Here is a 27,273-nt window from a genome sequence, read left to right as displayed (position 1 = left end):
TTTTTATTTTTATCGTCTTCTAAGCATTTTCAAGATGTCAAAAAACCAAAATGTTAAAATATGTGTTTGTCTTGACTAATTTATAAATAATTTTATTTTAAGAAGCATAAATATTTATAAAATATAGTATAAATATGATAACTTTTGTTCTAATTACTTAGTTTTAGATAGGTTCATGTGATATGATTTTAAAATATTTTAAACTATATTAAAATATAAATTAAAGAAAATATATACAAATATTGATTTTATATGAAACTAATTCCCCTTTTTCAGTTAAACAGAGTTTGCCTCCACTGTTTGACCTTATTATTACTGTCATAATTGGTCTCAAAAAGCAGGGCGGCCATTTAAAACCTGGATTTTGAAAATTAGGCATAATCAACCTGCAAAACCTGGAACTCCAAACATCTTTGCTTGTAAAATGGTGTATTTTAGGTTAGAAATGAGGTACACATTTTTTTTTGTTATTTAAAAGTTTCTTATTATGAATCATTCAAAGTAGTATTACTGTATCTTATAACTAATTTAACATTATTTATAAATAACCTTAAAATTGAATTTCTACTAAAAAGGAACAAGAAAACTTGTACTTTTTAAAGTCTAGAAGAAACTTTTGAAACCAGAGGCCACATTGAAAACTCTATGCCACATATGATATAACCTTTCTATGTTGTTTTAATGACTTACAGGGTTCCCACATCCCTATAAAATTCCCATATTGTGAAAAATCTCTATAAATCCCAAGAAAATATTTAAAAATATGTGAAAGTCTTAAAAATTACATTTCATTGTTTATTGATTGAAATTTGAAAGCCAAAACAGTGACACTACGTAGTGGAATACATATGAAAAAAAAGTTAATTATTAATTTTATTATTAAAAAAAACATCTTATAAATATCAGTACAAAACTGTGACTCCATGTGCCACCTAGTGGATAATTATTTTCCTTATTTATTTCAAATACAATTTAACTTGAGTTTGCTTATTTAATTAAAATTAGAGCTCAAAAACCTTAGAACTTTCAAAATTTTTTTATTAAAACTGCTTATAAATGATTAATGACATATTATTTTATGTACCTTTAAGGCCATAGGGGGGGGGGTAGGCCATGTTTTTTACAAGTTGATCTTATTTTATAGAGTTTTTACTAAGCTTCAAGTTGCTTTTTACTGTTTTTAAAAATTCGAATTAGTTTTTGAGATATGACCGGCCAAAGTCGGGCCGCATAACAGGTTCCTTATGGGGAAGGAAAAACTAAAACGGCAAAAAAAGACTAATGCATTCAAAATCTATCTCCTCCTTCATTTTTAAGCGATCTTCTTCAAACTTTCACAGTCTATTCTTTATACAATAACAAAAAAACGTTATTTGTGACTTTAAAAAATTTCAAGTAAAAATACCTTTTTAAAAAAAAAAAAAAAAAAATTCGATAAAAAATCACTTTTTTTTTTTTTTTTTGTCATAAAATTTTTATTTTTTTAAATTATTAAAATTCACAAATAACGTTTATTTCTCATAATGTAAGGAACATTTCCTGAAAATTTGAAGAAGATTGCTTGAAAAATGAAGGAGAAGATAGATTTTAAAGCCCGTTTTTAAAAACTCGAGAAAAACGGCTTTAAAGTTACCCTTTATATACCCTTTATAAAGACAACCTTTTATATAACCGGTCATAAAAAAAAAGTTACTTAATATTTTTAAAATCTAAAAAAAGCATCTGAAAGATTATGAAATTTACTATAATATAAGTCTATATGTTATTTTTGGTCAAAAAATGGCTTTCATAAGTTTGTAAAATTTAAAATTCATTATTTTTTGATAACTTCCTTATAAATTTCTTTTTAAAATTTTAGTTGGAACCCTAAATTCAGGATCTGGAAATTTTTAAGGCCAGTGAAAATGTTGTTGTGTTCTATTTAAATTATATGTATATATTTTAAAATGAAATTCACCCATTCAAATATAACTCTATATATAATAGATTATAATTGTAAACTAAAGAAGAAGTTAAGTTCCAACCTAAAATAGATATATTATCATATTTGTGCCTTACTTATATCAAATATTGATTATCAAATAATTCGATTTCAAATTATATTAGTTATAACTTTAGACTATATTTGCAATTAAAAAAATTCTGTTTTCATAGTTTTTATTAAGATAAAATGGATACTAGTAGAATAGAAGGCTATGATTTGGAAAATTTGAAGATATCTACTAGTATTGATCAGCTATTTTTAGCTGGCCATGGTTTGACTAGGTTGTCTTTAAAGGAAATTCAAAATCTTCTACCTAGTAAGTTTAATGACGTTTTTGTATCAGGTGATTAATTTAATCTTTTTTTTAAACCTTTAGATACTTGAGTTTTTTTTTAGTTTAGTTTCCAAGTGTAGGATTAAAATTTAAAGAAAAAATAAAAAACTTGAAAGTTATAAGTATAAAGTCTATGCAAAGGCAGCTTTTTAGTTGACAATTTGTATTTAACAGATAAAAGTCTAATGCAAAATGAGCTGAAAAAAGTCTTTCCTGCCAGCTTAATTTTTGAAAATTATACTTTTACAAAACAACTCTTTAAAAGATGATATAAAATACTGTAGAAATGATCAATTAATAATCACAATTGTGTACTAAAAATCAAACCAGGAGCATATTTGAAATTATTTCACATAAATAGCTTAATTTCATATGTTGTGCACAAGTTTTTTTTTAAGTTATAAAATATGCTGTTCGTTAGATATTTCTGCTTTATAACTCGTAATACAGTCTATTGTTTTTAACCAAAAGTTAGTATAGTTAAAACTATAAAAAACTAAAATGTTTAGCTTAAAAATATTAAAGTAAGTTTTATATTTATATATTATACTAATATTACACCACAAAGTAACAGCAACATTATATTATGTATTGTATACATATGATGACTTTTATGGATAACTATCTTTTTGATGTTATCACAAAAAGTATGACAGCTGTCTACAATGGTTTTTATGTTGCTCGGTAATTAGACAGCCTGAGCACTAATCTTATCAGTTTTAAGTTAAAGCTGTTTGTAGATCAGGGTTTCCCAAAGTGTGCCATCTTGCTCCCTTGGGGGCCATGACAGAAAGCAGGAGGCTATGAGCAGCAAAGGAGCCACAGGAGGGCCATAAGGTCATAATTTGAAACTTGCACTAGATATTCTGGAGTTGCTGATAATCAGCAAAAAAAAAGGTCTTTTAGGTGTTTTTAATGGTAGTTTTTTGAGTAATCTTGTTGAAGGGGCAATAGCTTTTCTAATTTCTTTTAAGGGGGCCTTTTGAAAAAAAAATTTGGAAACCCTGTAGATTGATGACTACAGGTATCTCAGGTGATAATTGACTGACAAGTTTTAAAAGAACAAAACCTAATCAATTTACAGGGAGCTTTGGTCTGGTGATTGAAAAGTTTTATGATTAAAAATGATTCTAATAAGTTAATAATTTTTTATGTGTTTATTCTAAAATTGTTCTAATGGAAACTTAAATTTATTCAAATGAAAACTCCAAACATCCAAGAAAGAAATATTAAAAAAAGCTTTGTAACTAAATGAACTTAATAAATTTACAAATTTAGTTTCTACATCTAGTTTACAATAAGTTTAAATTTTAATAAGCAAAACACATTTTTAGAATTTAAAAAATAAGAGTTCTTTGATTGTTTATTTATTGCAATAACTTTTAAATGAAAATCACAAAACACTTTGACTAAGTCTTGTACTTTATTAAATATATAATTTTTTTTATTGATTTACTATATATTAAATATTTTTTCTTTTAAAATATTGAAACAAATTTTCCCATTCAATAAATTTACTCCTAGATAATTTATTAAGTAAATACTTTATTAATATGATTTTTTTTTTAAAAAACATAGAGTTATATATTTCTATCTGCTTAAACTTCAGACTACTTAATATTTTATTGAGCTTCTATGTTTTGATCTACTATTTATAAAAAAATATTCTTTGTTATGATTGACTAATACTTTTTTGTAAAAAATTATATATGTACGAAAAAAATGTTTAGAAGTTTTTAATTGTAATATTAGATGTGTTGTGTATTGTATATATAATTTATAAAGCTTTTTATAATCGAAAAAATAAATGAAAAAAAAAGTGTTGATAACAAATAGATAATTTTCTGATAACATGTTTATCAAGAAATGTAAATGACAATTATTTGTAAAAAACATTCAACATTATGATTTAGATTTATAAAATAGGCTTATACTAAATTTTTAACTTTTTCAAAGGTACTAAAGTTTATCTTTTAAGAGGAAACCCAATCAACAAAAGAAGCTTTGATGTTTTGTGCAATGTCCTTTTAAATTTTGACAAGTTGGACAATAGTGTGAAATTAACTGCTTGGTCATCAATAAAAAAAGGTGTTTTTTTTTGAATTTTTTTATTTAATTAATTTTTCAATGTTATTTATTTAAAATTTTCTATAAACTAGTTTTTATCTAAAAGTTTCAAAATAATTTCATATTTTGTATACTATTTTCTACTTATTTAAACAATTATCATCTATTAAGTAAAACAATTAAATACTAGAGGCTAGTTATAACAAAAACTATTTAAAATTTTTCAACAGAAAAACTTTAATTGTTTTAAAACCTACTGTTCACAGGTGCACATTTATTTGAAAGATTCTAATGTACCTTTTTTGGGAAACACTGGTCTAGGTTATTACTTGTCCAGTTGTTATATGACACAAAGCTTACTGTTATTTAATCTTTATATAACAAGGGATAGAGGGTAAAGGCATTTGAGAAGAAATTGGTTCTTATATCTGAGTATAAATTATAAACTTTAGTTTAAGTTTTACTTAAATTTTTTTTGAGGTAGTAATTTATTCAAACAAAACTTAGGTACAAGCTAAAAAACTCAAATTTAAAAAACTAAAATTTATTTCAACTAAAAGTTTTTTAAAATTTTATTTTTTTATTTTTATCAATTGACCTCAATATTTCAGGAAATCTTCATTGCATCATACAAGAGAAAATTCTCCTGTAAACATAAAAAATGTTTTACTAAATAGGTTGAGTGCTTTAAAAGTTAAATAATTTTTTTTAATTAGCCAAAGATAACTTGAGAACGATTGCTTTAAAGCTAAGAGAAGATATGTTATTAAAGAAAATGCTTTTTTCTCCCTAATAACTTTGCTTTTCTGAAAGAAGCCTATTAAATTTTACGCTCAATCTCAATAAGTAATTTTAAGTTAGCGAAGTAAAAGATCTATAAAATGAGAACATAGTGTTAAACAGGTACTCACCCTTAATGCCCTTAAGATCTTCGTTAAATGTTTTGATCTTCATCAGTTTTTACAATTAAGTTTTGATGTAGGATTGGTTAGAAAAAGTTTGCACTTTTTAGTTGAAGTAATTTATAGTAAAACAATAAGGGTAAATAAATTTTAAATACATTGTCTAGTTGACAGTAAATCTATTTAGATTCAAACGTGAACTATTTAAAGATAATGAAAATTATGTTTATTTCCTTTTATCTCAGTATTGTCTGAAATTACTAATATTTTTTCTAATAATCAATATAAGATTCATTTTGATTTTCTGCCAAAACTTTTTTTGTATTGGATTTCAGAGATTTTACAGCTATTTGGTTAAATATTAAAAGCTTATAAAACATCTTGATTGTAGATATAGATCTTTTAACAAAGTACAACAGCTACTTATTAATAAGTACTAACAACACATCTTTTTAAAATGAAGTTTTTCTTTTTTAACTTAATTAATTAAGTAAGTAACTACTTATTATATTTATTTTTAAGAAAAAAATGATTAAAATCTTTTAAAAAGTAATTTTGTAAACGTTTTTTACAGCTTGCAACACATGTAGTTCGTTACTCGGTAGAAATCTCAGTGTAGAAGATAATCAGTCGTCACAAATGCAAAGAAATACACAAGAAGATCAAGCGAAAAATCGTCACAATGTTGAAGTTTTAAAAATGAGCACATATCTCATAATTCACATGTCATTAAAATTCCACTCTGTTCAAAGATCTCTAGCCACATTAGATCTTGGAAAAAAAGGCAAAAAGCAAAAGCAACCTTCTAGCCAAGGTATATTTCGCTACTCAATTTCAAAGTTATTTAAACTTACAAGCCTTGTCGCAGTTTTTAATAAATAAATGGTTGACAGTTTTGTTTGTTAAAAGTTTATCAAATGTAAATAGTACAAAACTATTTAAAATATAGAATCAATACTGTATGTTTTGTTTTATTGCCCGTGGTAGAAGGGTAAGAAGGATTTTAAAGTTTTTATATGATTTAGTATTTATCAGTTTGAAAAATTAATAGTAATTTGTGATATATAGCTAGTTAAAGTTGGAGAGTTCAATAAATTTTTTCATAAAAAAAAAACTAACTAAAAAATCAATTGGACTTAAAAATGATTTCCTTTCACTTTTTCAATTGTAATTGTTTTAAAACCTTCTCACTCTAGTTTTTATAACTGATTTTTTTTTAATAAACCTTTTCAAATAAAAATATTTTTATTTAAAAATTGACTTGGAAAATTATTTTTTTTATTTTTTAGTTGTTAGTTCAAAAAATCCATTATAACATTGTATCACAGAATGTAAGTAAATATTCCTGAAAATTAGAAATTTCTAGCCTAAAAAGTTTAGAAGAAGTTACAATTTTTAATAAAATTTTTAAAATTATGAGAATTATTGACTAAGAAAATAATGCCTATCATTCATTTATACCTATAATTATCTCATCTCAAAAATTATTTGAAACTTTTATATTCTAGAATGTTACTTAAAGCTTTTAAATAAGAGCCAATGTTAATTTTTGTAAAAAAAAGTTGGTCAAGTTGAATGATATTCAATTTATAAACAATTTTTTAAATATTAAAAAAAGTTATTTGATTGTAATTCTTAAGTAAAATATTTTTTATTGTTCGTGTAATACTAAAAAAAAATAGTTTCAAAAAGTCAGCAACTTGGAGTTTTTTAAGTGTACTTGTTTTATTGAAACAGATGTACGTTTCTTTTTGTGTTATTATGTATAAATACTTGTATAATTTAACGAATTTGTTTATTTCGGATCTTTTTTAATAAACATGTTAGCAATCTAACATTAAAAACATTAGTTTGTATTATCTTAATTTATTTTAAATTTCAAATCTATAGGAATAGCTATTGAGGAAGAGCTTAGATGTACATTAAGTTTCCAGCTCTCAATAATTGATCTGGACATAAGAAAAATATTTCCTGATCAAATAGTTGATGATGACTTTATAAGGTTTACTGGTAGATAAAATTTATAATAGTAGTTAAATTTTAACTTTTTGTCGTTCTAGACTAAGAATTATTACCGTTTATTTGGTATACTGTCGACTTACAATTATAAGAGCTAGCATATTGTATTTACTTTATTTTAGTGTTTAACTTTTATGCAATTTTAACAAAGACAACAATTTGTAGTTGAGACTTTTAATGACTTAATTTTCAACATTATACAAAAAAGTTAAACACAAAATTTTATAGCTTTGTAAAAAGTATGTTATCATTGATGGTGTACCTAATTTTTTTCTAATCTTTATATTAGAATAAATGTTAATTAATAGTTTTGAGTAACATTTTAGTTTTCAAGTTTCTACCTTTGTAATAGATGAAGTTATGACTTTAGATAGTTCCATTTATTTTGTTAAATAATCTAGCTCTGGTAAAGTATATTTTTGTATATAAGTCATTAAAATTTAAATTTTTACTTAAATGTTGAAATAATTAGATTTAAAAAAATGCTAACTGGTTTTTCTTGTAAGCCTTTCATTTCAAACGTAAATAAAACACGACAATGCACATCGTTTTATTATAAATTTTCTGGTTATAATGTTTTTATTTAGTTCTTAATTAAATTGAACAATTGTGTTTAAGGCCATAGCGGGGGGGTCTAACATATTTTTTTACATAAATTAACTTTGGCTTTTATATGAAAGCTTTAAGTACAAACTACAAGCCAGTTTTTATAGAATTCAAAAATATCATTTAACTTTTGAGATATTTAATTTTTTGTAAAAATTTTCCAATGTAAACGTATCGACCGCAAATTTTTCGGGGTCAATTTTCTCGGAAATTTTAAAATTCACTAAAAATCTATCTCCTCCTTCATTTTTAAAGCAATCTTCTTCAAATTTTCAGGAAACGTTCCTTATAATAAAAGGAAAAAAACGTTACTTTAGAATTTTAGTAACTATAAAAGATAAAAATTTTATCACAAAAATTAAAAAAATAAGTGTTAAAAAAAAAAAAAATAATTCCAAAGTAACGTTTTTTTGTTATTGTATAAAGATTAGACTGTGAAAGTTTGAAGAAGATTGTTTGAAAAACGTAGGAGGAGATAGATTTTAAATGAAGTAGTCTTTTTTCGCTGTTTTAGTTTTCCTTTCCCATAGGGAACCTATTATGCGGCCCGACTTTGACTAGTCATATCTCAAAAAAAAAATTGAAATTTTTAAAGCGATAAAAAGCATCTTAAAGCTTAGAAAAAACTCTATGAAATAAGATCAACTTGTAAAAAACATGGTTTACCCCCCCTATGGCCTTAATATTATATATAAAATTTTTACACTAGTAAAATATTAGATATAACACTTATTTTAAAACTTTTCACTGAATTTGTTATGTTAAGTGCTAGGGGGGGGGGGGATCAATCACCCTTTTCACAATTTAGTCTTATTTTATTGAGTGTAACTAAGATAAGAGTTACTTTTTGTAGATTTTTAAAGCTCAAAGTATTTTTTGAGATAAAGCCGCTTGAAGTCGGAGACTACAATAGTACTAATCAAGACCCCCCAATACTCAAATTGACTTCTAAAGAGGATTTTCCTTACTTTGAAAAAATATCAGGCTAAATCGGTCTCAATCAGGCTAAATGAAAAAAAAAATTGCACATGAACCCTGCACCTAAGGTATAATGCAAAGCAATATAATTTAATATGTTGCTTATGAAAGGCACAACTAAAAAGACAAAACTCTCAACTTTATTAAAAACCTATGACTTTCAAACTCTTTACTAATTTTTTTTTTGAGAAATCCAAAATGCTTAACTAAACGAGAGTGCGTAACCAAATGAGTGTGTAGATTCGCGAGAGGCGACTGTAGTTTTAAAATTTCAATCGATATCGCTCCCTTCATTTGAAACTAATGATTTAGCTAATTAAATTAAAAATATAAATTTATTAATGTTTAATGCATTTAAATGCTATAAACATCTTTTAAATATTTTATGAACCATCTTAGAATTTTTTTGAAATAATTTTTAGTGTAAGCAGTTTCCTAAGACTAAAACATTGAACTTTTTGTGTAGATTTCAGTTTTATTTTAACGTTTTTTTAATTTGTATTTCATACAAATTTTCTAACTTAAAAAAGTTATATTAATAATTGTTTTTTACAGTCAAATATCAGACTTTTGCTATTCAATTTTAGAAGACAAAGAAGTTGTTAAAAACAAACAGTTAAAGTCTATGATGATTCAACTACTTGGAGTTAGTATCAAAAAGTCAGTATTGATTTTTTTACAGTTTATTAACGTGTATGTATATTTTCATTTTATTAGTTTTTGTTTATGCTTTTCGTTTATATTAGTAATAGTTTAAACAATTTTTTCTAAAAGCATTTATTGTATTGATATATACTGCATAAATGAAATATACTGATTAAAATGCTGTTAATTTTAATTTTTGGTCTAACCTTTAATTTTTGTATTGCTGTAAATTTTTATACATACTTTTTATAACTAAAAATAAACTTTTATTTATAGATACAGCCAGAGTGTGAGCGCCTCGTTGAAAATGACGCAACTTTTGCAGAATTTTGAGCACTTGGACCTTGTTTTAGCTCAAGCGCTTCACGAGTGGACCGAAAAGCTGAACTGCAAAGTTGTTGCTAGCGAACTACTCAGGTAGAGTTGCTATATTTTTTTTCACAATAAATGAATATTGGTTTTTAGTTTTACCATGCACAAACTTATTGAATCATGAAGCTACAAATCTCGATAAAAAGTTGAAGCATGTTTTTCATTTCTTTATTGTTGTGTCAAAGTTCACTTCTAATGAAAATCTACTCAGGGAGCTGAGCAACATACCCGAGCGTGAGCTGATGAGAGACTCGTCGAGCAGCAAGGCGATCAGCAGCTTCACCACTGAGGTTGCCAAGCTGCTGCCTGATTGCATGCAAGCAAACATACACCGCATAACTCCTCGTCTCGAAGAAGAAGTTTGTTGCAAACTTGTAACTCCTAGCGATAAAACTTAAACTTAAGTAAAAGTACACTAGAAACTTGTGTTTAACAAATTAATAATAGTCTTGTAGAATTTTCAAAAATATTTTTGGCTAGTTCTTTTTTTTGACAGTGCTTTAAATTTCTAGGCAAGGACTTTTTAAGTAGAATATGTAGTTAAAAATGCAAATAAAAAAGTATGTTAAATTACAGCTTATAAAAAGTTTTTTACTTTATTCATGACAGTCGTATCAGATGAGAAATTGTGTGATCGAATGTGCCAGAGAAGTTCTCATTCATTGTCTGAGTAAAGATGGCATGGAAAAAAAAGCGAGAGACGAAAGGTTATCATTCATTAAAGTTATTAAAACTACAAATAGCAAATTGCTTTTACGAACAAATAACGAAACTACTTAAATTTTATTTAAATTTTGTATTCAAGCAAATACTTCTATTTAATTTTTTTTTAACTTTTGTCGACTGTTCTGTTAAGCATACTAATATACTTTTAAAAACAATTTTAGCCCTACCTTCAACATAATACAAGAACAATTTAAAAAAATTATTTACAGAGAACATTTACTTGAGATATTGTTTGATCATGGAACTTGTGATGTAAATGCTTTTGTGAGAACTCGAGCTATAAACTCACTTTCCACAATTGTCAAGGCAGGAGCGCTTCCAGTTCACAAGTATGTGTATATTATGTTGCTGTTATATAAATTTCAATGAGTAATTCAATGTTAAAAATAAAATAACTCATAGTTTTAATAATATTTTTGTTTTATAGCCAAAACTTGTTAATTTTTAATAACAGTTATTGAAAAAACATTTTCGTTAACACATTCATTGATTTGTGTTATGTTTTACAATGTTACTAGTTTTAGTATAAACTTATAGTATCTAATTTTGCTTTGAATATATAAAATAAAAAAACATAATTTCGTTTATATACCATTATGATGTTAAAACACTATACGTTCTGTTTGATATTTATATTTCACTACTTTCAGTTGCTCAACAGTCCTAGCAATGGCAAAAAAGTTACTTTTAGATAAAAGTAATTCAGTTCGAAAAGCTACTATACAGCTAATGGCAGAAGTGATAAAAAAGAACCCGTTTACAAAAAATGTTAATTTTTTTGTCTTATATACAATATATTTTTTGCATACACAATAAACTCTGACTGTTGTTTAATATTTTAAGTAATGATTATCATGGTTTTTATATACTTTTAATGTATTTAAGATTTATATTTTTATTTTGTTTAAAAATTTTCAGCTCACAACTAAAGGGCTAGACGAGCAAATCAAAGAGTATGAAATTAAGTTAAAAGAAATTGAAACAAAGTTAAAAGCCGACAAAGAACAAGAGACTGATACCTGTGATCAAAACTCAAATAAAGATGCTGAAACAGACCAAAGTATAACAAAAAACTTAACTCTCAATAATATTTTAATTACACTTTAACTTTATACATAAACGCTTTTGTATAAAGTACTTAAATGATTTAGAATATTTTGAAATAAAAAAATGGTTATAAATGTAAAAATAAGTAGTTATACATCATTCTCTACCCAAAAGCAGTAATTTATATGTTAAAACAGTCACTTATACCTCACCACTTATGTATTTGCTTATCGTTTAAGTTTTCATTAATAATTTAATTAATAATAATTTCTCATACATTTTAAACTTTGAATTTAGATAAAGTTTAATTTATACCTATAGGAAATACTAAATATGTTTGAATCATATTTATTTTAACAAATTTTACTCTTTTTGCTTGCATTTTATTAAAAAAATGTTTGATGTTTGTATAACGAACAATTATACTTATTGTCTAATAGTATACAATCCGTCTATTTTCCATATTTGATGCAGTCTTTTTATATTTAAGTAAACTTTTGTTATAAAAAGTTGAACTATATAATAGAATTTACTAACATAAAGTTATATAATTATTAGATGAAGCTGTAGAAGAAAAAAGTGTTGATCCAGAAAAATCCGATAAAAATTCAGAAAGCGGAGGTTAGTTCTAACGACTTTTTATAAACTTGTTTTGTTTAAGAAGCTCTTTTATACTTTAAAATTGTTTTTTTAATGGCTTTTTTTGAATTAACTGAACATTTAAGAGAGAAAAATTAAACTATTTATTTTTTTTTCGCGATAAGCATATGTTAAATTTGAATTTGTAAACCTGGTAGTGAAATATTTTTTTTAAATCTCTAGTCGGAGTACTCTTAAAATGACACCATTAATAAAAAATTACAGTTAAATATAACTTTAATTGCGTAAGTATTGGGTTGAATATTGAAGTATATTTAAGTATTGAAAATTTTATAAAAAAAAGATCGTCCTATAAAAATCAAGGTGGGGTCCCTATGGCCTTAATCTTTTAAAACTTATGCTTTATATATTTTGATAAATAATAAATTTCATTGCTAGTTAAAACCCTTTTGTTGCCAATTATATACACATACTCGAAATACTTTCTTTGTATTTAAAAAACTGAGATCAATGAGACAAGTTTTTTTTTTGAAAGAATCAGGCTGACTCAAGCTAGTTGAGATTTTTTCATCAATTTCTGGCTAGTTACTTAGAGTTTAAATATTTTTTTATAAAAACTTGTATTTTTGTTAAGTACTTTTTTTAGGTATTTAAGATTGAATGACCGTTTTTTCTCAGTTATTGGCTCCTTTTTTTTTGAATTTTATTCAAAAACTTTTCTTAGCTTGATGTAACTCAGACTAGCTTTTGGTCAATCCTGGCAAGCTTTTTGCCTCAAATACTGGGAACTCTAGTAAGCAGGCACGTAGCTTTGTATGTTTCTGCAAATCTGCAAAAAAAAAAATGTTGAAAAAAACTAGCTTTTGTTTCAATTCTTCAGCTTAAAAAGGCCCTGCTTTCTTAGCTTTTAGTATTCATTTATACTTAGTTTTACAGTCTTCAGAGATAATTTTGGTATGTATGGACTCTTTAGCACTTTTAGTGTCGTAAAATTGAACGAATTGAATACATCTAAGTTGTATACATTTAGCTCATATTAGATTTCATTTATCAAAAAGCTATAATATTTGAGAGTAGTGAAACGCCGTTAGTCGGAATAAAGTTTTGACACAAAAACATCTGTGGTATTTTTTTTCAACTTTAGTTTTTTATGAAAAGTTTATTCTGAACTAAAAAAAAATTAAACTGAACTAAGTTAGAAGTATATTATTAAAAAGTGCTTTTCAAGCAGGAATTGATGTCGAAAAAGCAGCAGAAAGTAATTGTGAAGTCGACTTACTAAGTAATGAAGAATATAGCCGTCTTTCGGTTAGCTCATAAAGTTTAGTATAATAGTAAGATAAATCTGTAATGTAATGCTTGATTAAAACGATGATTCGAAAAATAAATTAAATTTAGTCAAAAGTAATACTGTTGAAGAATCAGTAGTTTGCTAAAGTTTTAAAGTACTGACTTAATAAAGTTTATATTAATAATATCTTAAAAGTCAAAATTATATTACAGGAGCTTTTGAACTACATAATAATGACGCAGCATTTTGTCTGTTCGTTCAACGAGACTCATGCCATCATGCAGCAGCTTGTTCGATCCAAAACAGCAACTGATGTTCTAGAAGCCATTGAATTTTACAAAACCGCCTATACTTTTAATCTTGCTTTTGCAAATGAAGGTTCTTATATTTTAAAACTTTTTTAAGAACCTCTTTTTCATAGATTTAGTCGGATATTATAAATTTAGTTCAATGTGCAAAGCAAAACTAAAATGAACAAATTTATATAACTCAATAAATTAATTATTTAATACAATATCCAAAAATGTATAAATCAAATTTAATATAATTATATAGAGTTTATCTAAACTTCTAAAAATGGTCACGAAGTAAAATTAAACTTGATATAATTTTTATAACAGTTCAGCACTAAGTAGCTTGTATATATTAGGAAAGAAATTCTGAACAATTTTGTAATATGAGAGATTGTTTTAATACTGGGTTTCACTTACATGGTTTATTGGTTCCAATTTTTTTCTTATTTACATTCTATTTGAAGAAAAAATATTTTGTACATGGTGAAACTGTTTAGGTGAAACCTGGTATTACAATGTAATAAACCTCGTACAATCAGGTTAAGAGCTGTAATTGTTTTACTTAAATTCAAAAATATAAAGTTAAAATAAATTTAACACTAACCCAAACTTAAACCTGAAACTTAAAAAGTTCGCAAAAGTTCTGATATTATCATAAGATTTCTAGTTTTTTTTTTAATTATTACACTTTATTCGTATAAATATTGCCTAAATTACTTAAGTTTAGTTTTATAATAAAAGTTAACCTGTTTAAAGAATTTGACTATAAATAGTGCACTTTAACTGCAAAAGTTGCTGCTACTTAATTAAAGAACATTAAAGTGAAAATTGTAAAAAATGTTGAAATTAAATGTGAATTACCATTTTAACTATTTGAAAAAGACTAATGATTAAACGTAGGTATCCACGTTTTGATGGACATGATTTGGAGCGATGATCCAAAAATTAAAGATGCTGTTGTTGAAGCTTACAAAGAGCTTTTTTTCTCTAAACCTGGTTCACAGTATGTTATTTTTTTTATTATATACTATATAATTAAAAGAATAAACAAAGTTAAAATTTGCCAGGGCTTATTTATTTTTGTATTTTTCCAAAAAAAATTTTTATTATTATTATAAAGGTTGGTTAGAAAACTGATATTCTATCAAAATAAACTTTAATGCTTAAAATTTTTACGTTTTATTTGTATATTTTACTCATTTATAATATAATTTAAAAAATACTAAAACAAACATTTAGTACTTTTATTAAGTTACATAGTGATAATCTTAACTGTAGCTTATTCGTTTTTTTAAATAAAACATAACCAAATATTTAGATACTTTTACGTTAAAAACGAAGATATTTAACAGTTTTAATGCTGTTGTCTCTGTTGCCGCAGCTGTTTTAAATGATTGCTTTTAAAATTAATAAACATATATAATTTTCATAAACGATATAATAAAAATCTAAATTTTCTGAAATAAACTTCATGTCTTTTATAAGAATGCTAGGTAGTTTTTTTTAAGACTATTTTGATTATTGCTTGTATAAAATCTCTGGTAACATGCTGTCTTTTAAATTTATTTAGCTAAAATATATTTATAATTTTTATACGTACCGATTTACTCATTGGTATAAAAGTATAATCAATCATTATAATATTTAGCAGATTCTGGTTGTACTAAAATATCAATATGCAATCGTTCTTTGAAAAGTTTTGTTCAACCATTGATATACTTAAAATAAAAACTAATATAATTCAAAAAATTAAGTTTTTAGGACATTATAATGAATATTTTATTTTTTAGAATGATGTTTCCCGGTGAAGTAGTTACAAATATGATGAAGCTGATTTCACAATTAGATCTTTCCAGCTGGGATTCATTTGAGAACTTACTTGGCGAATTGAAAAAAGCCAACGTCATACCCAATTCTGTTGTTCAGGTAAGGTTTCAAAATTTTTGTAAATTTTATCTTTAAGTCGAATTTTAATTAACATTAGTTACAACTTTTTGTTAAACTATTTTTTAATAAGAAAAACACTGTAAAAATATAAAGCTTAACCTTTTTTTTTCATGATTTATAGGTGGTCTTTAAACTACTTAAGTATTTATATTGTTAACTTTATAACATATCCACAACAGCAACTGAAAGACAACTGGTTGTTTTAGGCTTTGTATCCAATTTAAAACATAAGTACTTCCCTAGACCATAGAGCTGGTTCTTAATACAGTTTAAGGTTATTGGGAGTAAGATAATTTTTTTATCAGCTAGAGACTTTAAATTTTTCAAGAAAAAATCCTTATATCGTTTAAAAGACTTTGAATGTTGAAATTCTTAAATTATCAAAAGTAAAAGGTTTAGATAAATAATAAAAAAAGTATAGATGTTTTTTTTAATAATATTTTTATCTTTTAAAATAAAGAAATACGTGCATTAAGAAGATTTAAATATTAGTAAAGGACTTACTGTAAAAAGTATGAAGATTATTGGTTAGAAAATGAAGGAGAAAATAGATTTATAGTAATATATTCATTTTTTCACGTTTTTGTTTGCACCTTTCATTAGGAATCTATTGAGCTCACCAACTTTAAACGCATATACCTTGAAAGTTACTTTGACTTTTTTAAACGAAAAAAAATACTAATAACTAAGATAAAATCGTACAAAATAACATCAACTTGTAAAAAACTAGTTGGACTCCCTTAATTATGCCCTTTAAAATTTGTTTTGTCTCATAAATAAAGTAAATTTCTAAATATTGTGCTTAGGAAAATAAAACAAGTAAAAAAATATGTTAATAATCATAAATTTTTTGTTATATAGTTTATCTAACATTGTTTATTAAGTTTTACTAGCATTCATCAATTTAATAAGTTGATAGTTGGTTGCAACAAAACATTCAGTAGCCCCAATTTGTCATCCCTTTTATATTCTATTTATTTTCTGTAGCACAGATAAATTTAGAGTTTGTTAAAAATAATAGCTTTTATTAATAAGTAATTTTAAAAGATTACATTCAAAGAAATTAAAATTTATATAAGTAACTCTTTGGAATGTTCCCTTATATATATAAAAAAGCTACTTGTGCTACCAAAGACAAGTTAAGAGTAATGTCACCTTGGTGTAAGCTGTATTAATATTTTATTTTTTCATGAAAGTTTGCTAACTATAAGTTTGTTAACTTTATGCTAAAGAAACTGTGAATTGAAAAGTAATAAGATAAAAACGATTTAAATAGTATAAAACTTCATTAAACAAAATTAACAAAAAATTTCAAAAATAACTTAACTAGTTAAATAGCTTAGAAAAAAAGGATTAACTGATTTATGTTTTTGTCTGTATTTTTTCTTATGTTTCTTAACATGTAATATGTTGTGTTATATAACAAAAAACTTTTTCAGATTCTGTGGAACAATTTAGAAAAGGAAAAAGAAGTTAGCTATAAACAAACGAAAACTACAATTCAACTAATAGGAATGCTTGCTACGTTAGCGTTTTTAAATTTTAATATAGTAACTAAAAAGGTAGTAAAGCTGGTAAAAAATAATACTAAATTCAAACCTTAATATTTATCTTCACAGAGAAGAGCCATCAATTTTGCACGGTAAGGTAAATCTGCTCGTTAAAGTTGGATTGAAATCACCAGAAATAAAAGAAGATGCTCAAGTTGATTTTGAATGCGCAAGGCTCACGTGTATTGCGTTTAGCAAGCTCGTACCAAGCAATAAAAAGGCAGGCATAGTTAAAAAACAATGTAGATACGATAACAACAACATTATTTTGCAATCAATATACAATTTGCTCGTGAAAGGCTAGTTAATTTTCACAAACTAAGAATTTGTTTGACCTTAATTAGTATGCATGTTTAAGTTAAAGTCAATATGCTGATTTCTTTTATAAAACCTTAACAAGTTTTTGTGTTCAAGTAATAAAAATATAGTTGAAAACATTGTTAAAACTTATTTTTGAAACGATGCAGTTGTAAAATATTTTTTTTTTCAATTACTTATAAAAAAGTGTAGATTATTTGGAACAAAATGAATCGATACAATAGGAGTTTTTTAGTTTAAAATTATTTTAGTAACGAGAATAAGTTTTAATTAATCGTTTAATCTTTCATGTAGGTTTTAATAGCAAGTCGGAAACGTATGTTAATTTTGCAATGGAAGCAATAGGAGTTTTGTTCCAGTTGGCTAAATTCCCTATGAAAATGTCTAAAAATATATTTTACCAAATAAAAGATATATTAGGTTAGATTGTTTTATATTTAACCTATAGATTAAAAAAGTATCTTTTAAGTAATCAGGTTAAATATAAAACATATCAATTATAAAAAGCATTGACACCAGGAAGGCCATTTACCAGGCTGGAAACCTGGAAAAACCTGGAATTTTAAAATTTAGGCAAAATAAAGTCTGGAAAATCTAAAACTTTAAAGAATTTTACTTTATAAACTTATGAAATTTAAATTAGATAGAAAATAACTGTTATACTTAAAAATAAGTTATATTTATAATATATTATTTTAAAACACATATAGATTATTTTACAATATCTTTTGAATAACTATTAAACAAAATTCTCTACTAAAAAAAGACAAAAAAACTTGTACTTTTAAAAACCTGAAAGAAACTTCTAAAAACCAGTGGTTACTCTGTATACTCAACTTCTATTTGTGACCCGTACACTTTTATTATTTTTTTGCTTATACTCATTGTATCAATTTTTGCTTTTAATTTTAATTGAAATTTACTCACACTTATTTCATATAAAGTTAAAGAAGGCAACAACGAAATACTAGCAAGATTCTTTTCAATTTGTGGACAATTAGCTTTGAAAACACTTGTTTTTGTTGAAACCGATGTATTATCAGAAATTAACAGACAGTAAGAGCTTTTTATTATTATTAATGTTCTAGAATTAAAATTTATAAGAGGTATACATAATAGTATTTTTTTTATTAATAAAAATAGCTGTAGAAGTACATGTAGTTGAAAATTTAAAAAGAAGACGAAAAATTGTTTAATTTAATAGGAGTGCGAATGAAACTCACAAAAAAGAAAATAAAAAACTTAAAAAGAAGAAATCGAAAAGCAGAAAATCAAAAGACAGCCGTAAATCAATGGATGTAAGAATATATATTTTTTGAACTAAATACAAAAAATCCAAACATAAAATGTATAAAGAAAGTTAATGTTAAGAATTAAAAGCAAGGATTTTTGTTATTGAAACAATTTTTTATTATTATATTTAGTTTAAAAACAATATTTTGAAAGCAAGTTATTCTTAAATTAATTAAAGATATAAATAGATTTGATAAAAATAATTTAACTATGAATCTTATAGGGCCAAACAAAGTTTACAGGATTTTAAATGCTTAGTTTATGATTTAGTTTAACAAATTTTTGTTTTGATTGTCTGGTTTTTTCATAGATAGATTTAAATATAATATGTCAAGTTATTTAAAGAGATTTATGCAAATTATATATTTTATTCGCGATTGGTTTCGGTGGCAAGAGATTGCGACCTTTTCAAGAAAAAAATAAAATATTAAACTGCATATAACAATGTTAGTTATTTTACTGTTATTTAAAAAAAGTTTCAACAAGCCTGTCTGAGCTTTTAAACTTAAAACTTATCAATTGATATGCTTTATATATTGATACAGACTTCAATAGAAAATGACGAAGATTCCGGGTCAGGCTTAGAAGATGGAATTGGTATCGATGACCAACGTATAGAGCAAATTAAAAACATACTAGACAATCAAATTGTTGGTTAGTTATAATTGATATGTTTTTTACATACGTTTAACTAATTTGCATTTAAATAATTTTACACAGATTAGATTACGTATGAAAAAAAATTTTCATAATTGTGTTAGCAAATTACACATTAACTTCCAACAGGTGAAAACACGATGCTAGGCTCGATATCGAAAATGCTGATAAAATGTTGCGAGCGGAATGTGGATCCGAAAGATATTTCATCTGTGAGAGCTCAGCAAGCAGCAAGTCTCACTCTAGCGAAATTTATGATTGTAAGTTATTTAAGTATTTTTGTGAACTATTTTTTTTTTATAACTAAGTATATACTTTTTTCAATTGAACTGTGATAATCAAGACTGATAATGTTTATGTTTTTGAGTTTTATTTCGTTCAGGGTTGCCAAAAAACCTGGAAAAACCTGGAATTTGACAATTTAGGCTAAAAAACCTGGAGTTTTTAACAATTTTTACATGTTCAGTAGTAAAATTTCGATTTGACACAAAAAACCTATTATATAATATAGATAAAAAAAATTGTCTTCATCAAATTTTTTTTTATTAAAAAACACATTTAAAGTAGCTTCACAGTATCTTTTCATTGTTTTTATACTATTTAACACAGTTTATTACCTTAAACAGAACTTTAAACTAAAAATAGACCCAAAAATGTGTACTTTTAAAAACCTTAAAAAATTTTTGAAAACCTGGAGAAAATTTTCCCAAACCGTTTGGCAACCCTGTTCATTTCAAAAATAATATTGTACTTTTAAGTTGAAAGTGTTAAATGGTTTACTAGATGTTTATATTTTTAGGATTTTAAATAATTAGATATAGTTAAACATAATTATTAGAAATAAACAAAGTAGACTTTTTTATACGCAGTATCAAAATTTTTTTGCTGATCATCGATCTTTTAAAATAATTTTTGGAGAAAGTTTAGCTATAAAATTCACAGTGGACCTGAATCTCGCTGATTTCAAGACAGGAAATATTTTTTTAAATAACATCAATATTTGTCAACATTAAAAAAATAAAATTTTAATGTCGCCCAATATATTATATCAATTTTTTTTTCCATATTAAAAAAATCTACATAGAACAAAAGTTATCGTATTTAAATCAATAGCTTTAAAGAAGTATCTAAAATATTTTTGATTTAAGCGCGTTTTTCATTTAAAATAGTTTGTTTTTTAAATATAAAGGAGCAATTTCAACCCATATTTTAAAGTATTTTTGTGTTTTAACAGCGTTAAGAGTCTAGTTAAACTAAGAGTTAAACATAAATTTTTCATGTTTAAGAATAACACGTACTCCTTAGCTTAATAAATGAAACTTTAAAACATCAAGGGTGTTTTTGACAATTACTGTATTTGAAAAAATTCTTATAATTTCGATTATTCGAATTTACTAAATCAAAGGTTATTGTTTAGTTATGTATTTAAGGGTCCTCTTTTAAGATAACCTAATTTTATTTAACCAAAAGACCTCATGCCAACTAGTATATTTCAGTCTTAGACGGAGCTTATTAGTTTGGTTGAAGCTCTTTTTTTTTTTAAACTTTGCTTTGTGCTACTAGTTAATAGAAAACAAATATAAAAACTTTTTTTATTTCGAGTTACGGGCGCACTGTGTATTTAGTGATAATTGTTTATTAACAACGTGTTTGATTAGTTTAATTACATTTAACAACGTGTTTGTTAACTATAAATTAACGATTTACTTATATTTAAACATAGTTTTAATGTGTATCTAGTTAACAATATTTTTTAAGCCTTACAACACATAACAATATCAGGTGTCTCGAAACTTTTGTGTTGATCATTTAGATAGACTAATAAAATTGTTGGAAAAGTCTACACTAGAAGGAGTTAGAGTTAACTTACTTGTCGCTGTTAGCGATCTATGTGTCAGATTTCCCAATGAACTAGAACAATATAACTCCCATATTTATAACAGGTATGTAGTTTTTTAGTTACCAAGTTTAAAAACTTAGTTTATAAAACATATTAGAATATTAGTTTTATACATGTAAAGTATTCACATAAAAAGTAGGTTGTGTTATATGCTTCAAGAATAGTTATGAACGAAAATACTATGGTATGTGCCATGTGCATTTGATAAACTTTATTTTAGTACTTATTTGAATATTTAATCAGGTTGAACGACGAATCTTATTTAGTTCGAATTTGTGCGTTGAAAGTCCTGACAAACTTGGTGTTATCCGACATGATCAAGGTGAAAGGCCACGTGAGTGAGATTGCTCGTTGCATTGTTGACGACAACTGCAAGTTGCAAGAAATTGCCAGAAGGTTCTTCAACGACCTTTCCAAGAAAGTTAGTTTCTTTTTGTTTTTCTAGATATTTATAAAATTATTTCTAAAATTAAACTTTAAAAGTATGTTATAGTGTTTATTTAGTTAAAGTTAAAAAAAAGAGTTTGTTACTGAAGATTGGGGTTTGGTGGTGAGGTACCTATAATAAGCTGGTTATCATGACAATAATCCGGCGTTTCTGATATAACCCGAAATTATTTATTTTAAATATTTTTGGTAGGGATTTTCCCACCTTTAAAACTCTATAAAAGTAGTTTGTGAAGTTATTTTGTAAATAGTTTGATTTTTTTGTATTAGTTAGAAAAAATACAACTTCAAAATAATAATCTTCCTATTGAGTATGAACTTTTCAGATTTTTAAAGTTTTTTTACAAAACAATGTGAATGAAATTTAGAAATTTGCATTGATCATTCTCCTTATCATTAAGTCGAGAACTTTTATTGTGATCTATAAAGTAAAAAGTACAGAGTATGAACTTTAACCACATTCAAAAAGTCCTGGTATATTTTAAAGATTACTCGAATTTTAAACACAAAAAGTTTTGAATTAAAAACTTCGTACCTAATTTATAACTTACTGTAAAAAGATGTCAAATTTTCACAGTAACTAAATATTAATAAATAAGACTGTGGTGTTGACAACTTTAAATTAACTGCTTATAATTTCGTTTACGATAATCTCAAATGTTTCCTTCTTTAACTTATACAATTATATTAAACAATAGTTTGTTGTTTTTCAATATGACTCAGTATAATCTTTTCATGTAATTAAAATTTTTAAACAATAAAATTTAGTTCAACAATTTAAAAATTTAGTAACGACAGCAAAGAAAAAAAAAATTACAGTATTTCTATACAGTAAAAGTTGTTAAAATAAAAAGAACACACTGAATATAGTTTTTATTCAGAAATAGATAATAAAAATCTTTAATTTATTTTTTATAGGTTATTTAAAAACATAGTAGTTTACATGATTATGTACAAACAGCCAATATTAAAAACAGGGTAATTCTCTCTACAATGTTATTCCTGACATAATATCGAGATTGTCAGAAACGAAATCAGAGGACTTCACTGAGGATTATAGGCAGATAATGAAGTTTCTGTTTGAGTTCATTAACAAAGACAAGCAAGCTGAAAGTTTAATAGAAAAACTGTGTCACCGATTTAAAGCCACCAGGTACTTTACTGTTATTTTGTTTTTAAATTAAAGAAAGTCAACTTGTATATTACTTTTAACTATTTACTTAAAGATGTTTTTCCCATAGATGAACTTTACTTATAAAAAAATATACTTTTGCATTTACTGTTGTTTATATATTTTTTTATGTTTTTCCATGTTATGTTTTAACTGTACTACTTGAATGTAAAATAGTATATTTTGTAGATGTTGACCACCTGCCAAATATAAAAGTTTCTTTATATTATTTTCTTACTTTGACATTTAAAATGAAGTTGGATAGTTAACTTTATAGTTTCTTTAATTTTACTGTATTATAATTCTTAAAAAGTTCATTACACGCATATTTTAATTTAGCTTACAAGGTAATTTGTATAACTTTTAGTTAACTATAATGAAAAACATTTTATCTTAAAAAAAGTTTTGGTAATAATATATAGTTATGCTTATTCAGAGAACGCAATCAGTGGAGAAATCTAGCTTACTGTCTCACGCTACTACCTTACAGTGAAAAAGGATTCAAGAAAGTATATGAAAACTTCGGGTTTTATACAGAATCTCTCGGAGACGTTGAAATATATGAATATTTTAAGTTTATTCTCGCTAAAGTTAAGAAAAATACTAAATCTGACATGGTCAAAGTAAGTTTTTAAATTTTCAAAAACCACAATTTTTTATTTTGACTGTTAGTAGAAACGTAAATTGTAATTATGATAAACTGAAAAAAGCTATAATTTAACTAAAACTAAGTAAATTTTTATAATTTACTTAAAAAGAAATTCTAAAAATAATCTTAAATAAGAGACAAGAGTATTGAATGTAGCTTATATGTTTTTTAAACAAAGGCGCAAGTGGAAGAGTTCGAAGGAAAAGTGAATGAGAAGCATTTGCAAGAAAAATCAGATTTCGAATGTGCAAATAATGCTGCCCAAGCTACTCAGCAGCATAAAATGAAAAACAATAATTGTAAGTTTTCTTTCTAGTATAAAACTATTTACTTGAAAACTTTAATTCACTTTTAACTGTTTAAACATAAAACTTTATTAGATGTAATCTTAATTTGTAAATAAACGTTACAATCTTGTTTGTATCTTTGATCTGAAGCATAAATAAAAATTACCTGTATCATTTTAAAGGTTTTTGATACTGATTAACCTTATTTTCATAATTCTACATAATTTTTTCGATGGTGTATTTGATTTATATGAATAAAATTTAAATAAGGTTTACTTTTGTAAGGTATGTTCTTAATTATTCTAATAAAGTTAGTTAACTATAGCTAAACAAACTCTTATTTAAGTTCAATTAATTTACTTTAATTAGCTGTTTATTGTATTGAGGTGGGTACTACTAACACATAGTACTTGTTTTTAGCTATAGTTTATATAACAATATAGATTCTAATGTTTGTACTTATTACCAATGTAATGATATTAACATCTCATTTTCGTATTACAAAGCGAATTTTGTGGAGTGTTTTGCGCAGATATTTGTGACGTGCTTCTAGTATTAAAAAAACAAACATATTTTTATAAAAAAACAAACATTTTTATTATTTCAAGGAGTTAATTTCATTCCGACGAGTATATATCGGCGTTTGTCTTTCAAATACGCGTTAAAGTTAGTTGTTTTACTTACTGAAAGACGTTTCATTAACTTGTTTCGAGAAAACGTCTACATCGCGGAGTTGATGTTAGTATTTTATATAACTTTACGATTGTTAATACTTTTGATAGATTTTATTTGTGTCGTGATTTAATAGTTTCTTTCTTCAAAACTAAGATTTATTATTTAAATTAAAGTAAAGTGCATTTATTCAAAGTGTGTTTTATTTATAACTTAGGAAATAGTTTTGTAACTTATAATTGTAGCTACTTGTAAATAAAGCTGTCAATTAAAGTTACTGGAGACCACGTAGTTAAGACAAAAACATAAATAAAATAACCTTTTTGGTTAAACCAATAGTGTTTCAATTCTAAAAACAAAGCAGTTTAAATTAAAGTTATAAGTTGATGTTACAAGATTTAAGTAAATTGTAAAATATAATGTGTGATAATTTTTGGTCATATTGTTTACTGGTGTTAGTTAAATCAAAGTTAAAAAATTTGTTTTTTTTTGTTTTACAAAGTATACTAAAAAACTGCTTATTAGTTTTTATCAATTCTTATGATTTACAAGACTGAACTCACAGTTCACATAATTTATTTAGCTTACTTTTGGTGCTCAATAAAAAGTTTATAACCTATAAAAAGTGAGAGATATATAATAATATTGACCTCAACAATGCAGTTATTCATTAAAAGAAACTTAGTTACTTTGTTATTCACTAATAATTATTGTAGTTTATTTAGATATGTGTAAAAAAAATAATAAAAAAGTATATGCAATGAAATATAGAAATGAACAAAATTAGACAGTCATTAAGTTTAAAACATTTTCAACGCATTTTGTTATATTCAAAATAGAAGTTTTAACTGAATTTCACTCTATTAGTATCTGTATTGAAAATTTAAAATTTTTCATGGTATTTATTTTTAGCTTAATAACGTTTGTATTTTTTTATAAATTTTGCTTGGTTTGTAAAAGAAACGACTAAATATAAGTAAACTTAAATATTTTAACAATTCAAAATGTTTCACAGCCATCTTATCTTATGTTACGCCTGCGAAAAAGAAGAAATCTGGTAAGAAAGAAGACATTGTGAGTGACTCTGATGATGAGGAGCCAGCTCCTGAAAGAAAAGCTCTGAAGCGAACTGCCAAGAACAAGAAGGCTGTTGAGTTTTCCTCCAGTGAGGATGAAGGTTTTGATTAGTTGAACAAATAATTTATGACTAAATTACTTAAAGTCTTTCTTATGTTTTATCTAGTTTATACTTAAGCTATGAATTTGAAAACTGAAGCTAGATGTTGGTATAGCTGCATTTAATTCAGGGGTCGTAAAGCTAAGGCCAACGGGCCAAATGCGACCCTCAAAGCCAAAATCTGCGGCCCGTGAGGTACTTTTTAAATAAATACATACCTTTTTAAAATATTGTAAATATTTTTTTGTAGATAATACCTTACATTAGGCTCTTAATTTAATGATTACTCTTTACCTTTACTCTTTTAAGCTGTTTTACTGCTTCTTTTGTATTATTTACTACAATCATTTTAAAACAACAAGGGGCCCGCGGAATATTTTTTGTCTTAAGAGTGCGGCCCGAAACTTATAAAAAGCTGCCGCCCCTGATCTTATTCATTAGAAAGTTTAAAGTATATAACAAGAAGTAGTTTTCAACTCTTATAAACAAATTTATAAGTTATTTTTTTAACTTTTTTATTAACCATAACTTCATACGTTTTTAAAAACTAACATAAGTTGTGTAATCAGTTGATAAATAATTTTAATTAATTTATATGATAAACTCTGTATACTATATTTAAGTATGTTGATATAGTTATTTGAACTAAGGTTATTTTTGTTAATAGTTTTGTAGCAAGTCAATATTTAAGTGATTAAATAATTCTAAAATAAAATTATAATGTTATTGTCTGTCACCTTGACTTTCATCTTCACAAAATTAAAAGATAAAAAGTAGCTCCACAGTTGTTAACTTAATAAGGTAAAGCTAATATATATATTTGTGATATTTAAGTAAATGTTGAAATAGAAAGGCTCTCCACAACGAATTTTAGGTGCCAGTGTATGTAACCGTATTTTCATTCATTATAAAAAATATAAATAACACAAATTTTTGGATATACTTTTTGCTCGAAAATAATAATTTGAATAAAATATTTTTAAAACTATGAATAAATGTGAGAAAATTAACAGAAGACGACATGCTTGAAGAAGTTGACGGTTCTGTGTCGCCCTCCGACGTTGATAAAACGCCCATTCGAACAAAACCTACACCTAAATCTAGAAGGACCACAAATTTGCTTAGAGACTTGTAGCTACGATTTTGTTTTGTTGCGTAACTTTTCTTTTGTTTAAATCTTGATTTTTGCTTTTTATAAATTGTTTGATTTAAAATAACTTATGTTTATCTATGATGAAAACTATTATAAGATATATTCAAAATGTCTATTTTAAATATAGGAAACATGCAGAATACAGTTTAATATTTATTTAATGATATTTTAATAAATGTTAAATAATC

At 25.2% G+C, this 27,273-nt stretch overlaps 1 protein-coding gene across 1 annotated transcript; it reads left to right on the top strand.

Annotated features, from left to right (window-relative positions):
• The first annotated feature begins 2,170 nt into the window (after positions 1–2,170).
• Positions 2,171–27,273, top strand: LOC145828618 (condensin complex subunit 1-like). The gene is made up of 30 exons (XM_082936375.1): positions 2,171–2,300; positions 4,275–4,406; positions 5,862–6,101; positions 7,178–7,289; positions 9,446–9,550; positions 9,812–9,952; positions 10,119–10,266; positions 10,517–10,614; positions 10,843–10,962; positions 11,284–11,401; positions 11,552–11,693; positions 12,239–12,301; positions 13,512–13,588; positions 13,784–13,949; positions 14,765–14,867; positions 15,655–15,790; positions 17,251–17,336; positions 17,431–17,660; positions 17,974–18,099; positions 18,624–18,735; positions 18,884–18,977; positions 19,518–19,626; positions 19,759–19,889; positions 21,412–21,572; positions 21,773–21,950; positions 22,954–23,129; positions 23,584–23,770; positions 23,975–24,095; positions 25,771–25,932; positions 26,946–27,273. Exons 1-30 carry the CDS (start codon positions 2,171–2,173, stop codon positions 27,065–27,067), a joined length of 4,026 nt encoding a protein of 1,341 aa, XP_082792501.1. The 3' UTR covers positions 27,068–27,273.

The sequence above is a fragment of the Thalia democratica genome, chromosome 2 (assembly GCF_965202585.1).
Source record: "Thalia democratica chromosome 2, ktThaDemo2.hap1.1, whole genome shotgun sequence".
NCBI classification, from domain to species: Eukaryota; Metazoa; Chordata; class Thaliacea; order Salpida; family Salpidae; genus Thalia; species Thalia democratica.
This window is presented reverse-complemented; position numbering and strand designations above follow the sequence as displayed.

Coding starts and splice junctions, on each gene's coding strand:
- LOC145828618 (XM_082936375.1), top strand. CDS start 2,171: ATGGATACTAGTAGAATAGAAGGCTATGATTTGGAAAATTTGAAGATA. Junction 4,407..5,861: donor TTGGTCATCAATAAAAAAAG/GTGTTTTTTTTT, acceptor CGTTTTTTACAG/CTTGCAACACATGTAGTTCG. Junction 24,096..25,770: donor TAAAATGAAAAACAATAATT/GTAAGTTTTCTT, acceptor AATGTTTCACAG/CCATCTTATCTTATGTTACG.